The following is a 20,879-nucleotide window of genomic DNA, read 5'->3' as shown; positions in this document are numbered from 1 at the left end:
TACCAAGGCTTTTTGAATATATATTATAACAATACTATGCTTTAGAGATTTACCATTGTATTCCTTGACGTTCAAATTGAGTATTAACCATAGTTAATTAACCACTGTAAAAACCATAGTTTTGGACATGATACTATGGTAATACCCTGGTTTTTGGACATGTCTCATGCATGGCAATACATTGTTTTTTGGGCATTTACCATGACAGTACCATTCCTTACAAAAAATATTGTAACAATAATACTATAATGGTCATACAGTATTAGGCTACTGAAACACATGTACTGTACACTATGTATTTACATGGTATCCCAAGGATGTTCAAAAATAACATTACTACTATTGAAAATGTCCACAAAACCATGCTATTATTTGACATACCTAAGAGTACCATGTAAACACCATAGTTTTGAACATGGTGCCATGGTAATACCTTGATTTTGTTTTGGATTTATACAATGCACTTATAAAAAGCACCAAAGTACTACCAAAATATTCTTGGAAGTATATTGGAGTACCATGCAAATACCTTGGTAGCAGGTGCAAAGGAGAGTTCAGAGGTCATTGAAGGATGTCTGCAAACATTCCTCGCATCATCTCTAACATCTGTTCTCTGTGGTTGTCGCGTGACCTTCTCCAAACAAATGCACTAAATGGAAAAATATGTTCACCTGCAAGAGTATTAGTTCATTAGCGAATCAAAACCATGACAGAAGACTAAGAAAACAAACTTAAAAAAATAAAATCCCAAAACATCTAGCATCCTGCTGAGACGTTTACTATGACCTGTTTTAGTGTTTGTTTTGTCTGGAGTTACTTAATATAATTAAGCCGTCAGAATGATCAAAACCAATCAATCAACCACAAACATTAGTTTACATTCAGTCACCAGATCACAGAAACCATGCAAGGTCAGTCATCTAAGGTTGGAGACAATCATCTAAGGACAGACGTAGACTAAATAAGAGTTTATGGTTATAAAAAGAATTAGTATAGCTGTTTTCCTTCAGGAAACTGAGATTAGCCATCCCCAATGGGGGCAGTTAAAGTTCCCTGAACCTAAACAAACTTAAAGTATTCTAGGCTAGGAGTTTCCATACAGATTTATTAATTTAAGGCCTGTCAGACATGAGTTGACACAAGGCAGTTGCAAAAAAGTATTCAGCTTAAGAACTAAATCGCTAAATCAAGTTTATAGCATGCATCCAAGACATGGCAGTCTAGTTGATACGACGCAATAATTTAAGATCATTTTGTAGTCTTTACTATATATGTTGATGTTTGAAATAATTTTTCACTTGCTTACATTATGATTTTAGAGCTTTTCTCCAAATATTCACCAAGATTACGTCAGGGCTGACATGACGGCATAATGTGAAATGCATTCACACATGCTTGGGGTAAACTGCAATTGTCTGAATGGCAACTGAAGGGCTTATTTGCCCTTTTGTCACTGACATGAGAAGCTGTGACAGTAGGAGCACAATGCTTTGTATGAAAAGTACAGAGACATCAGCAGAAGTCAGTGATGTGGCTCGATCTTTGCAGCCACCCACAGGTTTGAATCACCCTTGACTGGGCTAAGTAAACGCACCTGGGGATCATCCCGTTTTGTCGATTCATGTGGGTTTAATTGCATCCTTGTGTGTCCGTATTTTCAATCCCTCTAGGCAGCTGTACGCAGAAAAACCCTGCGTATTGTCAGAATCTAAATGCTTTTGAAAAAGAGGAAGGTGAAGGATTATAATGCTGTAGTGAAGGAAATAAACCCCTTGAGTTCTGTTTCTCAGTATCTGTGTCTCTGGAGCGGGTATCAGCTGTGGGATCCAGAAAACCACTTCCAGCTTAAACAGAAGATGATCATTTTGACAGGTCTCTGAATGTGCTCAGAAGCCTGGTTTTCTTCATGAAGGCATCAGATATGTTCATTAGTACATCGTTCAGGGCTTGCATGACTACTTCTGTTTACTAGCCGACTAGGCATCCATAATAGTATTATCTGCAGCAATGACAGAGTATGAGAGCGGAGAGAATGTCAGTTTTCATGCAGCTTTAACTGTCATAAACTTTACAAAAAACACAAATGCTCTTAGGGCAGTACCGGATTCATTTCAGGGCAAGAATTTAAGCTTGTATATGAACCAAATTAACCAATAAATCATATGTGTGTGTGTGTGTGTATGTTTATCTGTTGAAGTTCAAATGGACTTCTTGGATTTCCCAGTTTCTCCTCTTGGTCCTCTGTTAAAAGTCCATTTGCCTCTTCCTGGGTGAACACCATTATAAAACAAAGCATCGGAAAGAATCTTGCTCTGAGGGAGAGACAAAGACAGAGAGAGAGAATATATAAATACAAATGCATCATAATACTATAGATTATGTATTGTACTTTCACAAAAGGTTTTATTTTAAACCCTTTGATAAGACATACAGTTTGTGCAATGAGGCTTGTCAATCATATCGGCACTAGTTAGAAGAAATGAATGAGTTTCATGCAGAACAATGTCTAATCAGCTCAAAAAGGGCCCAAAATAAGGGTTCATTTAGGATAAGCATCTAATGGCTCAGTGGCAAAACATGTCCAGTACCAATCAATTTGGTAAATGTAAGAAAAAGGCCAAAATGCCTCAAACACCATGTCTATGCGACCATTGTCGTGCCGCAACAGCTTGAGGCTGTCCAAACAGGACAGGACAAAGCTAACGTTGCAAATACTTTTGTCCTTCATGTGAAAAGTAGTGCAGGCACTTGGATTACCAAAAAAAAAAAAAAAAACTGTCTGGGATTTGTCCTGTCGCATCCATGTCTTTTGTCGCATCAAGCCGCTCGTGTCCGGTGTAGACAGTGTAATGTAACCAGATGCATAATAAAAAAAACAAATGAATTTTCATATTGGTCAAAGTTGAACCATGGTGGTGGTACAAAATTGCAGGTCAACCAAGTCCACAAGCTTGTTAAGAAATCAATACAGCAGCAAACTAGCAAATAATGGAATGAAAAACTCCATAAAACACACACACACAAAAAAAAGTCTGTACAATTTCTGTCCAAGTGCAGGTTTTTTTGTTGTTGTAAAACGTCTCGGGTTACGTATGTAACCCTCGTTCCCTGAGTAGGGAACGAGACGCTGCATCGATACTCGATACTTTGGGGGAATGCCTTCGGCATGAAGCGTCTGAAGTCAACTATGGAACTATTCCAATCTTGATTGGTGCAACGTCACCCGTGACGTCGCATGTGACGGTGATCCGGAAGCTACAAAAGGGTCACAGGAACCAGGAAATGTTAGCTTCTAATTGGTCAAAGCAAGTCGTTCTCAGGGGCGCGAAAAGTGTGGCCGAGGGATGCAGCGTCTCGTTCCCTACTCAGGGAACGAGGGTTACATACGTAACCCGAGACGTTCCCTTTCGTAAAGGGAACTCCCGCTGCATCGATACTCGATACTTTGGGGAACGAATACCCACGCCGCCACACTGAGAGAAAACGCCCTGGTGTAAAGCATCTGGCACACTCACGGACGATAGAATGAGTAGAGGGCAGATCCAAACTAGCTTGTCATAAGATTTGGTGCAAGAAGGGGAGGTCTGGAGCCGGAGGCTCGACTGACCTCATGGATGGGAGCCCCAGACCGTAGAAAATATTAGATGAGAGGTGAAGGCAAAAGCGCACCTTGTACTTCAAATATAAGTGGTTTTAGATAACCAACTGTACTCTTAATAAAGGGAATAGCTCCTAACCCTTGATGCATAACTAGATGGACTGACTCCTCTCAGCCTAAGGCCTAATGTAGGAACCTCAAAGGCTACGACCTTGACCATCCGACACATGCGATGGAGGATGGAATACCCGAAGAATCTTAACATTGCCTACAGGTACCTCAGTACCGGGCAAAAATAACGTTGAGTGGCTCCCACGCTAGCAAGTAAGAGGGGGCAGCACCACCACTCTTCCAGGGAGTAAGACGAGCAGGAAGCAGACTCAATAGATTCTCCTATATATACTTATATATCTCAAATATATATTCGTATACCTCACCCACAGGACATGATGGGTGCCAGGGATAACCCATCAGCCTGATGCCAATAGGCTGGATGAAAAGGATTCATCCTCCAATCTACAGGAACATGGAGTTTCAGTGGGAACGTCCTTTCGAGAACACCCTTAGAGGCTTGCGGAGGGCACTGAGGCCGCCACAGAGGCCCTAAGCATGAACAGGAGATCCCGTTAGAGAGCGGGATGGAACACCAGTACTGAAGCCAGTGGGCAGTAATAAACTGGGTTCAATGCCCTCCCTATCTTAATTGTTTAGTTCCTAGTAGAGTGGGGTTCTAGTATGGATGTCCTGACCACCTTGGTGGAAAGGGCAACCTAATTATGGGTGGGACCCCCTCAGGGGCCAGACCCATAGTCTCCATTACTCTGGTCGGGGATGAAATAATGTACCATCAGCCTGAGACAGAAGATCTCTCCTAATAGGAATTTTCCATGGAGAACTCTCCAAGAGACTAATAAGGTCCGAAAACCAAATTCGGGCCTGCCAGTACGGAGCTACAAGGAGTAGTCTCACTCCGTACCTCCTGACCCTTTCTAGAACCCCAGGGAGCAGAGCGATCGGGGGAAAAGTGTACAGATGTGACCTCGGCCACATCTGTACCATGGCATCCAAGCCCAAAGGAGCTGGATGTGAGAGAGAGTACCAGAGCGGGCAATGAGAGTTCTCATGATAAGCGAAACAGGTCAACCTCCGCCCGGCCAAACTCTCTCCATATAAGCTCAACCACTTCAGGGTGGAGCCGCCATTCCCCGGGCCTCAGCCCCTGCCTCGACAGGATGTCTGCTCCCATATTATCAACCCCAGGAATATAAATAGATCTGATGGAGAGAAATTTGTCCTGGGACCAAAGAAGAATTTGATGCGCCAATCTACAAAGAGGGCGAGATCTCAATCCTCCCTTGGCAGTTGATATAAGAGACCACCGACATATTGTCTGTCCTAACAAGAACATGATGGCCTCTGAGGTCTACAAGGAAGTGCCTCAGGGCAAAAATACGGCCAACATCTCCAAGCGATTAATATGCAATGTGAGATGATGGTCTTTCCAAGTACCTCGGGTGTAACGGCCCTCCATAACCGTACCCCAGCCCGTTAGGGACGCATCCGTGGTCAGAGTTTTTCTCTCACATGGTGCTCCCAAAACCGGGCCCTGAGACAGGAACCATGGTTTCTTCCATACGACAAGAGAACGAAGGCATCTGCGCGTAACTCTGATCGTACGAAAAGGGTTTCCCAGAGGACAAAAACCCTTGTTCCTGAGCCACCACTGCAAGGCCCTCATATGGAGCAGACCAAAGGGTACTACCGTGGAAGCTGCAGCCATAAGACCCAAAACTCCTTGAAAGTGTTTGACAGTGATAGCCTGGCCTAACCTAATACTCTTCAATGTGTTTAAGATAGTATTTATACGAGCAGGAGACAATTGTGCCCGCATCGTGACTAAGTCCCACTCTACTCCCAGGGACGTAGTCCTCTGAAGAGGAGTTAAGGAACTTTCCTTCACATTGAGTCTCAACCCCACACACCTCAGATGACGCAAAACAACATCTCGATGTTGAATTGCTAGTTCTTTTCGACTGAGCCAAAATGAGCCAGTCATCTATAAGATACGGACCCCCTGAAGTCTCAATGGAGCAAGGGCCGTGTCCATACATTTAGTGAAGGTGCGAGGGGATAAGGCTAGGCCGACTGGAAGAGTCCAGAACTGATGCGCTTTTCCCCCCAAAAGCGGATCTCGGAAACTTCCTGTGATAGGGTTAGAAGGGAAAGAGGAGTTAAGGAGCTTGTGGATCTATCAAGACAGACCAGTCCTCGGAGCTGGTCTGACTGACAGTCGGTAACTTGAATCTGAACCCCCTCGGAGGTTGATCCAGTACCATGAGATCCAAAATAAGGCCTAACTCCCCCCCTCATAGGAACTATGAAGTGCCAGCTGTAGAACCCAGGCTCCCGTAACCATTTTTTCTCTTTTTCTTTTAGGAAGAGCCCACTTTGAGGTTTCCTGTGTTAAGAGGGACTAGACTTCCTGTTCCAAGAACCGACCCTGCTCGGGGCTGGCCGACATGTGAACCACCCTTAGTAGATAATATTTGTATATTAGCTCCACTGTAAGCAGGACCCCCTAGGATATATTTTGAAGACCCCTCGGGGTGTCTAAATATGCCATTATGGGGACCAGTCCCTCGAGACTGGCCTCGGCTATAAATTTCCAAATGGCTTCGGTGACCTGAAGCAGCTAACTGGCAGGAACTAACCGAAATATGCTCTCTACAGACCTCCTGAGAGGCGGCGAACTCGACAGGGCCGCAACGTCATCGGGCAGATACTGCGATTTGTGTTCGCTGGAAGCCGATGTGTCCCGAAGCGCCATCGGCGGCAGGAAGCAAACATCGATTTCCTAAGGGCTGCATAAGGGGGCGAGACTCCTGTACTCGCTCTCCTGGGGGAATGCCCATAAGGGTCTGCGTGTTACGACAAGACCTCTTAGTTGAAGCCATCTTAGCCCGAGAGACAGTCCTCAGACCTGTCTTCGGTATGGAGTGCTTCGTGCGAGAATGTTTCTTCTGGCCCCAAGCCTTATACGGGGGGGCACGAGAGGAAACCTTCTCAAAATATGAGGAGCTGGCGGCTGTCCCATGAGGCTGCCCCCTGGCAGCAACCCCATGAGACCTGGACTGACAACTGGGGATAGCTGATTGTCGCTCTGCCTCCTGAAGCCTCTCGACAACGGATCTTGCCGCGTCGTCAAAGAAGCCGGAAGGTGAAAGGGGAGCATTGAGAAGGAAAGCCCTGTCTTTCTCCCCGATCCACAAGCGATTAAGCCATAAATGTCTCTCTGAGACGACTAGTGCTGCCATAGAACGGCCAATAGCACGGACCGTCTCTTTAATAATACGGAGAGATAAGTCAGCTACTCTATGAAATTCAGTAATACCATTGAGTGAGACCTCCCAGTTATCATCCACCTGCTTGAGGAGGTCAGCCAGATATGCCTGTAATAACCCCATTGTGTGTGGGCATGCACCGGCTCGACCCACCGCCATATATGCTTTCCCTAACAAATTCGATGTACGAGATTTGGAGGGAAGTATCTGAGCTATCAGGGGTGACGCAATGTCGGGGAGAAAATATTTCGCAAAATATTCCTCAACCCGAGCCATCACCTCATAACCATTTTCATTAGATTCCCTAATGGATGAGTAAATATATACATGGGGGGGAAATAATTGAGATGAAAATGGATTTTTCCACGATCTCGATACCTCAGAATGGAGATCAGTGAAAAAAAGGGAAGGCTCTGACACGAAGATTGTGACTGGGTCTGCAGGAAGCGCTCATTCATTTTATTTTTCTTAGTCGCTTCCTGCTTATTATATGGCCATTTAACATTTAATTTAACCACTGCCCAGATTACAACCTCCAGCAACTCCTCACTAACGGGAATATGGGGTGGCGAATCCCCATATCCACGTGATTCAGTGTTGATAAATAATATCTAACTCCTCGGAGCCAGATAAATCAAACGCTGTGTCTTTAACACGGTCGGAAGAAGCCGCAGCGCGGGCTTCCGAACCGTGCGCGAGACCAGTGGAGCTGGTTAATAAACACTGAGAAAGGGTCGCAACCGTCTCAGTATTATATGCCAGCCCCACGTGCGAATCCCATGCATACAAGTAGCGCGCTGCCTCAACAGACGCGGGACCTGATGCACTGGAAACGCGAGCCTGATCTATTTGATCGAATCAAACGCTCTGTCTTTAACACGGTCGGAAGAAGCCGCAGCGCGGGCTTCCGAACCGTGCGCGAGACCAGTGGAGCTGGTTAATAAACACTGAGAAAGGGTCGCAACCGTCTCAGTATCATTTGCCAGTCCCACGTGCGAATCCTATGCATACAAGCGGCGCGCTGCCTCAACAGACGCGGGACCTGATGCACTGGAAACGCGAGCCTGATCTAATTGATCGAACAAGCTCAAACGGGAGCGGAGCTTTTTCATTGAAAACAGTTTGCACAGACAGCGCCCTCGAGCACCGCCCGTGCATGCTCCACTCCCAGACAAACTACACAAAGCGAGTGTGTGTCACCCTCGCTTAAATAACGTGGGCAAGGGGACGCACACTGCCTGAATAGCTTCTCTTTTATTCACCATAAATAATACTCTTTTCACGGGACAGACAACACCAAATAGAACAGACAAGATGACATAGAGCGCTTGCTGAAGACCAGAAGCTAACATTTCCTGGTTCCTGTGACCCTTTTGTAGCTTCCGGATCACCGTCACATGCGACGTCACGGGTGACGTTGCACCAATCAAGATTGGAATAGTTCCATAGTTGACTTCAGACGCTTCATGCCGAAGGCATTCCCCCAAAGTATCGAGTATCGATGCAGCGGGAGTTCCCTTTACGAAAGGGAACTACAATTTAACATTTCTACTTGAGGATATCGAGTTGACGTGCTACCATGTGCTCAAACAAAACTCTAGTATATTTCAAAGCACTCATATCAACCCAGTACATTGTGAACATGTATATTTCAATGAGCAGAATTTGCAATATGCATCAGATGGTCACAACCAGGGCCGTAGCGGGACGAAAGGTGATGATGATTCTAGGGGCCTCCGGCTTTAGGTGGGCCCCCACGATTGGAGAATGTGGAGAAATCCCACAGCCCAAAGCATCAACCGGCACCAGGGCCCCGGATACCCCAGCAACGGCCCCTGGTCACAACTAAGGTCACACTGGCTCTCAGGTATGTTTTGGGCAGGAGATGTCTTTACAATTGTCATTGCTATTCTGATCATTTTATTGTGCTATTCTTTTTCCCCATTTTCCTCTTTTCCTTTGTTATTTCAGCAATAAAGTATGAATCAACTCCAACAACAGGAGTGTTTCCATTTTCCATCAGCATAATTTGTACAGTGCCATGTGTTCAGTATCAAGCCCATAAGTCATTTTAAAAACCTCTCGTCTGACACCCCTAAATACATGACACAGATTGCAGAGATTTACTGTGTCTGCTTGAAGACAAATGAGTCCGTCCAGAGACCGACTGTTTACAAGCCGCTGGTGTTTATACATATTTTGTACATTATCTGACTATAATAGTATTGTTTGCTTTATGCTACATGGCCAAAAAAGGTTAAACAAAAACATGCACATCTTACACAGACGGTAAAAACACACTCAATTCGCCCTGAGGAGTTTGCATGATTTATGTTCACTATTCATTAATTTATGTCTATTGTTTTCCTACATCTCAAAGCTCACAGGCATGTTTGAGTTCATTCAGAACTGTGTTTCATACTCATATTTCTAAACAGAGACTCCAGAGGTACTCTGTGAACATAATCCAATAAAGTATATAATGATTAACCATCAAAGTCACTTGCAGTACACTTATTGCAATGAAAGTCAACCTAGAATTAACTGAGGCTTAGCAATAGCTCATTGAACAATGTAAATTTTGTAATTTCCTAAACCTCATGTTGCTTATGCATATTTTAACTCGCCACTAGACGCTTTCCCCTGGGTTCGCAGACAAGACTTAAGTCCCAGGGGGTGTTACTTTTAGTCATTAAATGTATCAAAAGTATCATTAAAGACATTTAAAATGTTACCAAATATTTCTCTTTGAACTTTCTATTCATCAAAAAATCCTGATAAAAAGTATCACATTTTTCAAAAAAAATGTATTAAGCGGTACAACTGTTTTCAATATTGATGATAATAATAAATGTTTCTTGAGCATCAAATCTGCATATTAGAATGATTTCTGAAGGATCATGTGACACTGAAGACTGGAGTAATTATGCTGAAAACTAAATGGTCTTTTCCTGACACAAAGCTATCCAGTAATATTTGTAATAAGTGTAATTAAATGAATGCATAGAGGACATTCCAAATGTATTTAAATTATTGAAGACATGTATCCCACTTAATAAAGTCTTTTGCCACATACGCAGTACGCACTAATTTAACTACTTAATGACGCATGCTTTCCTTTCTTGACTTCAAATATGAACAGAAAATTTGTAAAACTGTTTAAAAAAAAAAAAAAGAAAAAAAAAAAAAAAAAAGAAAACTAATGGGAAGCCTCACTCTTAATAGCTTATCTGTCAGATTAACCATTAAACTGAATAATCACTGGCTGCCGAAGACCAGCGACTATTTACATTAACCTATTTTTCCTGCCTGGTACCCTTGATGGAAGGCAAACTACACTGGGAACAGATGATACAAGCTCCAAATCACATCGCAAAAACAGTTGTTTTAATAAAGGGTGTGTTTCTGTTGGCCTAGTATAATGCTGTTCGTTGAGTGTAATGATGAGAGAATGAGAAACAGGTGTGAATGCGCACGGGGCGAAGAGTGGGGTGAGGTTACATGACTCCAGGGAGTTTAGAAAGGCTGGATCTCATACAAAGTCAGTCAAGGAGTAATGTACAGAACTATATGAAAGATACAAAGAATAACTGCATCCTAAATCGCTTACAATCTGCACAAAAACATGAGATTAGGATTAGTGTGCATCATAGAAATATGCCTGAATGACATATTATTGTGGTGGTATTTTGTAGTAGGCATCCTTATTGGTCTAATATTGCCCACAACCCATTGCACTACAGCACCACTTACTTTGTTTTTTCTCTGATACCAAGTACTTGCACCAAGGCAAATACTGCTGATACTGATGCAAAAAAATGAGTCTTTGTAAAATGAGTAACTATAGTCATTAAACATTATTATTTAACTTATCAGGCTGCTTAACATTCATTAATAAAACTACTTTAAATGCTTTAAAAAAAGTACAAAATGTCACAAATCGCCTAAAATTAAATGATAAATATAATAAATAATATAACATCCAATTTAATCCAGTTCATAATGTTTGATGAAGATAATGACGTTATACACATTATATCTATCTATCTATCTATCTATCTATCTATCTATCTATCTATCTATCTATCTATCTATCTATCTATCTATCTATCTATCTATCTATCTATCTATCTATCTATCTATGTCTGTCTGTCTGTCTGTCAATCAACACACATGTATAATTCAAGATGGAACAGACAGAGAATAACATAACATATATAATATAATATAATATAATATAATATAATATAATATAATATAATATAATATAAGCATTTTATTTTCATAATATTACAAAAGAAACAGAATTGTATTATATTTTATTTTACATTATTATAATTATATCATAGGCTTATAAGCTTTATATGGAATATAAAGGGAGTGATATTACAGTATATAGAGGTAGAATATAGACAGATTATTATCTGACAAGCACATAACTGTAACTTTAAAGCTACACCTGAACAGGAGCTCCAGATGGCACAGTTACATACTGTGAACGATACAGGAACATCTGAAAAACATTTCTAGTGAGCGCTTCTGAGGATCAGAGCACTTCGCTGGGAAATGTTTACACACACGCACAAAGCGCCAGTCTCTTGTGTTTATAAGCGCTGGGAGCTCCATACAGACCACACACACACACTTAGAAGATCTCCACTAGGCCGTGGAATCTAGAAAACCTGCTTGCCAGAGAGGAATATTTGAGTGTCACGATTAATGATATAGGACATTTCCACAGGAAATTAATACGAAGAAAAAAAAGTTTCTATAATAAATAACCATGTTGTAGGCCCTATTATGGGATAATCTAGTGAATTAAATACTTTACAACTAACAGGTACTTCATCTCTTTTGATTACTTTCTATTTTTAAAATGGATGCAAACAAAAAAAATAGCTTCATATTATGTAATAATTCAGTTAAAAATGTTAAAAGAGGCAAACTAACATATAAAATACATAGTTTTGATTCTAAATGTATTAATGCAGCTACTCTGCCTCACATTATACCCCTTAATAACAAGTTTTTCCTTGTCTGGGTTCATCTCCATGTTTTTCTGTCGTTCTCATGAATAAATATTGTAAAGCAGTGCTGCTCATTTTCGCTGTGTGGAAATGCATGCCAATGCATATACTAAGCAATAACTATGGTCACTTGAGTCATGGTTTACAACGTCAAAAGGAAAAGCGTTTCAAATGCGTTTTGTGTTTACCAGAGAGGACCAGACCATGCTGTGAAATATCAGAGCGTGTGGGTCTCTCTCGCTTGGCAAATCGGCACATGAACACAGAGACGGCAGAGTCTGGAGTCTCTGAGAACAAAGTCAAAGTTGAACGGGTGTCTGGGAGTGAGTACAGCTTATACATCTCATGAACTCGATGCTCGATTTCTGTTTTGTTTTTGTTTTTTGAAGCGTTGTTTGGAGGATTTGGAGAGTGTTCCAGAAGGGTTCGGCACTATAATTTACCCCGCTGGGCATTCTCCATGAACAACACACCCTAAAGGAGGACACACATAGCATTTATGGGTTAAAGGGTCAAAAAGAAAAATTAATAAGTGAACAACCTTCTCATGTTCCCATTTCTTCATCCTCTCCTGTGTCAGGAACTCCTTCATGACTTCCTCCTAAACAAAGAAAAACATTCATGAGAAACAAAAAGCAGCAAACAGCCCTCAAGGTAAAACATCCTTATATATGCAACGTGCATTTTATGGTCTATTCATTTTCCAGAATGCTCTAATAACGCTGTTCATTTTTAGGATGCGATACAAATGAAATGACTCTGTTGTGTGACCATTCTAATTTAAATTCATACTCAAGATCCTATGGGACGTGGCCAATTCAATTTATACTCACACACTAAAAGAGAGCTTCCTGTTCATAAAGGTCTTTCAAATGCTGTTCTCCTTTTTTCTTACCTCACTGAGCTTTCCACACATTGGTTGTGCAGTCTGCAGTATAAGAGAGGTGGCTGTCACTGAGTCCAGACCTGTGCATGGGTAAATAAACCTCATTCAGATTAACAACTGAATACAAAACACATGCCTTAATGTGTGTTACTGCGAGCATGTCAGTTTAAAGCTATTACCTCTGAGGTGTAATGTCATGGTTATCCTTGTTTCTATAGAAAGCAGTAAAGTGTCGCGACTGACCTTTAAGACATTCCGGTTGAATGATTCCACCATGAACTTCAGTGGTAGTGATAACAGTACAAAGGGAGGGCTGGTTCAATAGGATGCTGACCTCTCCAAATGACTGCTTTGGACCTAGTTTACCAACCAGCACGAATCTGATCCTGCAGTCCTGCAAATCACACACTTTCGCTCTTTTTCACTGAACAAAAATGCATTAAACACTATCATTTGTGACTGAAAAGAAACATCAGTTCATGCATTTTCTTATTTTACTTTTTCTAAGTGTGACATATGCTGTGCATATGGAAGCCTCAAGCTCGTTCTTAAACCTTTTTGTCAACTGTTTTTCTCAACGATCCCACGTCCTGAAGGATGTTACATTCTCCACGTTCTCCATGCTTAAGCAGGAAACAACTAAATTTCCAATTAAATTGTAATCAATAAACAATTTCATCAAACATATTATATGTGTACACTGCCGTTTAAAAGTTTAGGGTCATTACGATAAAAAAATAAAATGAAATGTCTCCAAGGCTGCATTTACTTATTAAAATACAACAAAAACAGTAATATTGTAATATTACATATTTAAAAACTTTAGATTTTAATATATTTTAAAATGTAAATTATTTCTGTGATGGCAATCATCCTGATTTAGAGCTTCTTAATATTTTTGTGGAAAACATACTTTTTTTCAGGATTCTTTGGCGAATAGAAAGTTCAAAAGAACAGCATTTATGTGAAACAGAAATCTTTTGTAACATTATAAATGTTTTACCGTCACTATTGATCCCTTTAATGCATTCTTGCTGAATTATTTTTTATTTTATTTTTAATAAATGTTTAAACAGTCGAGTAGATTAGAAAAAGTAGGTCTGTAATATAAAGTATGGTCTGAATAATATATTTCCAAGCTTTCTGAGTTATTTTACCATATCCAGAATGCATGTGGCACACAGTCACACACTTTTGGTATGAATGGACCACCTGGATGACATACTATATGTGCCAAAATGTGCATTATGCAACCAGAGTACACTAATGAACCCCACAAAACAATGCGCTCAACTTGACTTTCCATTTCCACAGCGATAAATGGATCAAAATATCAACATCAAATTTTATTCCATTTTTCTTCATTATTGGATTGCTTCATGCAACGCACATACAGCAAAATGTAATTAACTCTGCTGTGCACAATAGCACCAGATTAATAAAAAAACACAATATATTGACTCGCGTCCTGTTTTCGATCATGACCGTGCACATTTGTGATGACCCAAGGTATTCCCCACCATATAAATGCATCTCAATGTAAACCAGAAGAGACCCAGGCAGGAAAGAATGAGAAAAAAAGATACAGACTGTTTACGACAGAAGTAATCTATGTTTTGGCAGCAGCCCCAAAAGCGGTGGATTATTTCTTATTGTGACAAACCTGAGGTTGGTTTGTGGAGGTGAGGATTAAATTGATTTACAGTGAGCCTTTAACATCAGGGGGGAAACACTGTATATCAGCCTTGACAGGTAAATCCCATCTCTGTGAAGCAGGGAGCGGGACAAGCAGAGTCCATTTGTCTGGCCGCTGACAGAACCTAGGCCTCCACTTCAGAAGTGTTAGAGGCAGGAGGAAGTCGTGATTCAACACAGAGTTTTTAATCTCATCCTTCACACTCTCCCTCTTTTCAGAGCAAAACTGCCGTTACTATATTATTCGCCCACTCCGTATGTCTTCGCAAGCCATTAAAAAGCAAATGTCTGCATCACTTGGGAAATCACAGCAGGCTCTGGTACACGCCGTTTGTCTTCTTAGATGAACACGCCGCAGTCACACCTCCTCCTACAGGGCATTAACATCCAAAATTCTGCATTTCTGTACCGCACAACACTATTATTCCTGTAGAACAACATACAACTGTTGCTCTGTTACGCAACTATACTCTTCCAACTTCCCTACGTCGGCAGTATCACTTTAAAATCCCAAAGTATTTTGGAATTTTAATAAAAATTATGCAATATGGCCCATATGCCCTTAAAAAATGTTGACAGCTTACCATGTATCATATATGTATCAACAAAACAGTACTATGGATTACTTTTTCTTTTTTTTTATAGTTTTTTGCAATACTTCTGTTTTTAAAAATGTAAAAATGTATATAAAGTAATCCCAATGTTATAAGAACAAAAATAGAAAATGCATATATATATATATATATATATAAATAATATGCACAAACCATTCGAAAGTCATTAAGATTTTTTTTTTATTAAGAAACTAATAATTTTATTTAGCAAGGATGCATAAAATTGATCAAAAGTGACAAAAAATATATATTTAAAACAAATGTTCTGTTTCCTATTCATAAAATAATCCTGAAAAGAATACCGGTTTCTATAATACGGATAATAATAAGAAATGTTTCTTGAGCAGCAAATCAGCATTGTAATGATTTCTGAAGGATCATGTGACACTGAAGACTGGAGTAATGATGCTGAAAATTCAGCTTTGCAACACAGGAATAAATTACATTTTAAAATGTATTCACATGTAAAACAGTTATTTTAAATTGTAATAATATTTCACAATATCACTGTTTTTACTTGATCAAATAAATGCAGACTTGGTGAGAATATGCGATTCTTTCAAAAACATTTAAAAAAATCATATTGACCCCAAACCTTTGAATGGTAGTGTTCTCATAGCATGTTATTTGGAATGGGAAGTGATTAAACTGTTAACTGATCTACATTCTATGATAAAAGCTGAAGTCAATGGTAGAAGGTCCCTTTTAAGGCGAGACACTACAGGTGAATAGGGTACAATTTTAAAATAATAGATATCACCATGAAACTTCCTCAGTTGATTACTTACACAAGTATATAAAAAAAATGTATTGACCCTGTATGGCATGACTTTTTGTTTTTTTGGGGAAAAAATCTTTCACCCCATTTTTTGGGAGCTTGGGGGTCCTTGATAATATATCCATCATAAAATGTGTCCCCCCCACACATTGCTGACTGACCCCTAAATGACCCCTGACCTCCTAACTGTCTCTCAAACCTGATTCAGGGATCCACTCTTCCTGACTCTCCTTAAGCTCACTGTCCTCACTCTCAGAAGGAATGACCCTAACCATGTTCCTTTCACCCATAACATTTTCTTGTGTTCATTTCCTGCAAGTATCAGCAGATCGCAAAAACAATGACTATTGATGCGTTCAAGTCATGTCAGAAAGATTGTAATTACAAGTTTTAGAAATTTGTATGTTTAATTATGCAAATTAGGCATTATCTCATTAAATATGCACGATTTTGCATATATTTTCGGTAGATAGATCTGAACATAAGATAAAGCCAGGTGCAAAATTATTTTTTCATTTTGTTTACACACAAGATGAAAAAAAAATTCTGAGGGATTTCAGGATATCTGCTTTCATTACCTAGGAAATCAAAATATACTGTCCATAGCCTTAAAAAATCGATTTTCACCATATTTTTTTATAAAAATGTCCCATAAATCAGGCCAGGAATGATTTATTAACAAATCCCTCGGAAAATATCTTCAGAATACTGCTAAGTGTATAACTGGAAAGTTTGGTGTACATAGGCTGAGATGTTTGTACTGGAGAATGACAAAAAACTAATTTCGAGAAAACGGTAGTTAAAGATTTAAATAGCTCTAAATGAGATTTCATCATTAGCTTTAAATCCCCCTTTAGACATTCACGATTGGTTACTGATAGAAAGGAAATGCCCATATTTGGGTTACATAGCGTTGTGCAGAAGACTCGGAGCTTTACAGCGATACCGGTCATGACAGACTTCAGTAAACAGACGGATCTCAGCGTGTCGCGTTGGAATGATAACCTCTTGGTAAATTCGGGAGAAAGTTACTGCCGCAAGTAAACAAAATGTAATAAAATAAACATCTTAATGAATATTTTCAACGTTTTCTTTATAGCAGCTTGAAAGAACACATATTGAAGGAGTAAACTAGCCCAAAATCTCAAAACTGACCACTGCATGAAAAATCTATGTTTTTGCCTGCCGTGTCTCGCCTTAAAGAAAAAATAATAATTGGCTGGTTAATTATTACCATGAACATTGGCCATCAGTGGATATTCTCTGACTGGGTGGGCCAAACAGCAACAGATCAGTAAACTTCTGCTCAGATAATCAAAAACAGTCATGCTGGACTGGATATTTGGACTGCAAGTCCAGCCATGGAACATGATGCAAAGATGGCTAGAAAAACCTGGACCTGACTGGATTCATAGCCTAGGGGTGGCAGTCCAGGCCAGAGTGAATGAGAACAGGACAGCTTTGGACGCAGTTTGACGCAGTCCAGTGATGGAGACAACAGGCTTTTGTTTGACATTATCCTGCTGTAGAACAGAAGATATTACAGTTTACAGCTCATGTCTCTGGAGAGGCAAACCGTGACGTCTTGAGTAGCAGGACTGATGAACTGATTTCACTTCTAATCTTCAATGACATGTTTGTTTAAAGGGTCATGAAACCCTAAACCAAATTTTCAGAGATTTTAACAGAGGTATGTGTGTTGAACACCATTGAAGACAATGTTAGCATCTGTTAGATTTAATAGTAGGGGTGAAATGGTTACGTTTTTTTACGCTATTTTCATCTTCCGGGTTTAAAATCTTCATCGTGTGTGCAGAGCACTATAGAGATAATCTGAAGACCACGCCCACCGGGGGGGAAAACAGTCCAACGGTCTCCAATGACTTTGCATTGCGAGAGGCTGCCTCCTTGTCATTTCTTGCTTCTAACAAAAGACAGAATAATGCCTAAAAGCTTCTATGTGACAAGGTGTACAGCAAACAAGTTAAGAAACCCAGAAATAAGTTTTCATAAGCTGTCGACCCCAAAAAACGAGTGTTTAGAGGACATAAAAGTGGATACAGGCTGGAACGAATGGGTAAATTGTGGGATCCTGACACTCAGTATGCACTAAAAATACACTACGTGTGCAGTAAGTTAAACATTTGGTCACTGGTGAGTCAAATATCCAAATGTCAGTTTTATATATTATATTTCTGTAAGATAAACTATCCTGTGTTGCCGATTACGGTCTCCTCCAGCGGGCGTACGTTAGTTCTCAGAGTAATGAGACATGTAATGCTCTGTCTTAACTGCCTGTATCCACTTTTATGTCCTAAACACTCGTTTTTTGGGGTCGAGACCTAATAAAAACTTATTTCTGTTTTTTTTTTAGCTTGTTTGCTGTACACCTTGTCACACAGCAGCTTTTAGGCATTTTTCTGTCTTTTGTTAGAAGCAAGAAATGACAAGGAGGCAGCCTCTCGCAATGCAAAGTCAATGGAGACGGTTGGATTGTTTTCCCCCCCGGTGTGGGCGTGGCCTAAATGCGCTCTGTCTCTATAGTACTTTGATGACTCATCGGTGTCTCATAATTATTCATGTGACTGAGTTTTCTAATCCAATGAGAAGACACTTGCTCTTAATTATTCATGACACCACGTGGAACTTTCCAATGACAGACATGTCAAACTGTGATATCGCGTAGTAGATGAGAGAGACAATGATGGGAGCGCGTTTGTTTTCGTGGTGCAAAAGTTCCCGTGCATCTTTCCCCACGATGCTGCCAGGGCTAGACTCTGGCTGCGGGCGGTTGGTTGGCCATCAACAACGGACACATCTAAACTATGTGTGTGTAGCAACCATTCAACTGGAGAATGGTGGACTTCGGCCTTGTACACCAATGCAGGTTGCGTCTTGCGAGTGAAAAAAAAAAAAAAAAAAAAACCTGGGGAAGAAGGGAGAAAAAGACATGAGACCATTCTTACAGTGGGCAAAAATCAGATGACACAACTATAGTTAGTGTGGAGATGCATCAATAAACATCTGTCCACACTGTGCCTATCATGCCCAGTAACTGTTCCACTCTCTGGATCACTTTTAACAATCTCTCAAAAAGAAACTAAAAAAAACATACATTGGCCCCCAATACCACAACAAATGATTTACACTATTTTCTTAGGTTTTATTCTCTTTACAATAAAATATCGGAATATCTTTAAAACAAGATTTACTACAGAAACAAGTATAGAAATAAGTGCAGTTGGGTGCCCCTAAGAAGGCTTTAATGGAAAGGAGAGTGTTAATGGTTTGAAGTTTGTGGTTTAGCTGACCTTAAGAGTCAGACAGCTGAACAAGGGAAGTGCAGTGGCCTCTGGATCAGTGGTTATACATCACAGTCAGGAGGAAGTTCAAATGAGGACAATGGCTTTGGTGAGGCAGGGTGGTCATGGGTTGTTAGGCCACAAGTCAAGTTTGGTCCACAATGAGTCATCCAAAGGGAAAACCCATTAGGGATTTCCTGCTCTGCATGCTCCCTGAACTGGGACGCTGAGTCCATCGTGTTCACATGTGAATTATCGTCATTCTCACACCTGTTCTCAGAGCCGTGTTCACGTGTTGTGCTGCTATCCAAGGTGCTGAACAGTGTGCAAAGAAAGTGTAAAAGAGAATGACTTCACACCGCGCCATCACCTCCAAACACACACACACACACACACACGAGACACTACAAACACTCCAGTGCCTCCACTGAGCTTTAAAGTTCCCCTATTATGAAGGATCCCAATTCTGTAGTTTTGGAGGTCTACTGCAATAGGTTTTCATGCATCCAAGGTCAAAAGACATATTTTCTCATACTATACATTGCAGCATCACCTCTTTTCTCAGTGTCTGAAACGGTTCGATAAAGATTCAGTCTCTCTAAACCCTTCCTTTTCCTTTCCAATGAAAACCATAGGTTGTTGCATTATGCAAATTTGTAACAACCCTACATAGGTTCAAGCGGGAAGAAGGACAGAAATAACTGACGACACGTTTCATGAAGTTCAGAATCGGTTCTTTCTTTTGGGAGACAATAGCTCCATTTATCATGCACTTTGATCTTTGAAACTTTGCAGACCTTTTACATTCACAAACAGATATATTACTCAGTATGTGGAAAGGTAATACTAATTTCCGAAAAAGCATAATAGGGGCATACCTTGATCTGTAAAATAAACTAAACATGACAGGAAAAAGTTTCAAAGAGTTGCTCACACCACACAGTTTGATGACAAATACTTTTTAGGGCTGTCAATTTAACACAATTTAGTATGGTTAATTACTTATAAATATATAACATGAAAAATTAAATTAATACTATTATATAAAACTAGTACAAAATATTATAATAATTAAGCATAGCGTTAGTTCTGGCAGGTCACGTTAGTCAGGGTCGCATCAGCTGACTCTCAGCTGATCCACGTCTACCTATAGGAATACGACGCCTATCACTGTATATAAGCTCCTTCAGTATTATCAGAAGCTATCGCGTTTCTCAGGAGCTAATTATCCTCCTCCATCCCCAGCTCCTCCTCTCATCAGTCAGGATTTGACATTCTGATTCCCCTCTGAATCAGACAAAATTTTCTAAATATATTGTACATTAAAATATTGAATTAATCATATCTGCATCGCATTCATGTTGGTTCTGTTCTGCTTACCCTAAGGGGGGTTATTGTGCTCTCCCTGCTCTTATCCATGCTAGGGAGTTCTTGCCCCGAACAGAACCATACCGCCAATCCAAACTATATGCTAATTGTCAATCGTCTTTGACGATAATGGTCCTGACAGAAATAATATTAATAATAAAATTAAGTGTTTAAAATTTTTTATGAAACCACACCTTCCCTATTAGAAATTTTCCAACCCATCAGAGCTGGAACCAAATAGGAGTACAGAGTCTTGTGTTTAAAAATTTT

At 40.3% G+C, this 20,879-nt stretch overlaps 1 protein-coding gene across 1 annotated transcript in view; it reads right to left on the bottom strand.

The window, feature by feature from the left end:
- Window positions 1–514: 514 nt before the first annotated feature.
- The window catches only part of cnbd1 (cyclic nucleotide binding domain containing 1), a 56,218-nt gene continuing 35,853 nt past the window's right edge, over window positions 515–20,879 (bottom strand). Inside the window, exons 7-11 of the mRNA XM_082183719.1 lie at window positions 13,407–13,491; window positions 13,096–13,246; window positions 12,862–12,932; window positions 12,508–12,567; window positions 515–2,312 (exon numbers count right to left, since the gene is read on the bottom strand). Coding sequence (XP_082039845.1) covers window positions 2,199–2,312; window positions 12,508–12,567; window positions 12,862–12,932; window positions 13,096–13,246; window positions 13,407–13,491 — 481 coding nt within the window. The 3' untranslated portion in view covers window positions 515–2,198. The remainder of the gene's footprint in view (window positions 2,313–12,507; window positions 12,568–12,861; window positions 12,933–13,095; window positions 13,247–13,406; window positions 13,492–20,879) is intronic.

Source organism: Leuciscus leuciscus (assembly GCF_965113295.1).
Source record: "Leuciscus leuciscus genome assembly, chromosome: 11".
Lineage (NCBI taxonomy): Eukaryota > Metazoa > Chordata > Actinopteri > Cypriniformes > Leuciscidae > Leuciscus > Leuciscus leuciscus.
Note: the sequence above shows the minus strand (reverse complement) of the source record. Positions and strands in the feature narration are given on the sequence as shown.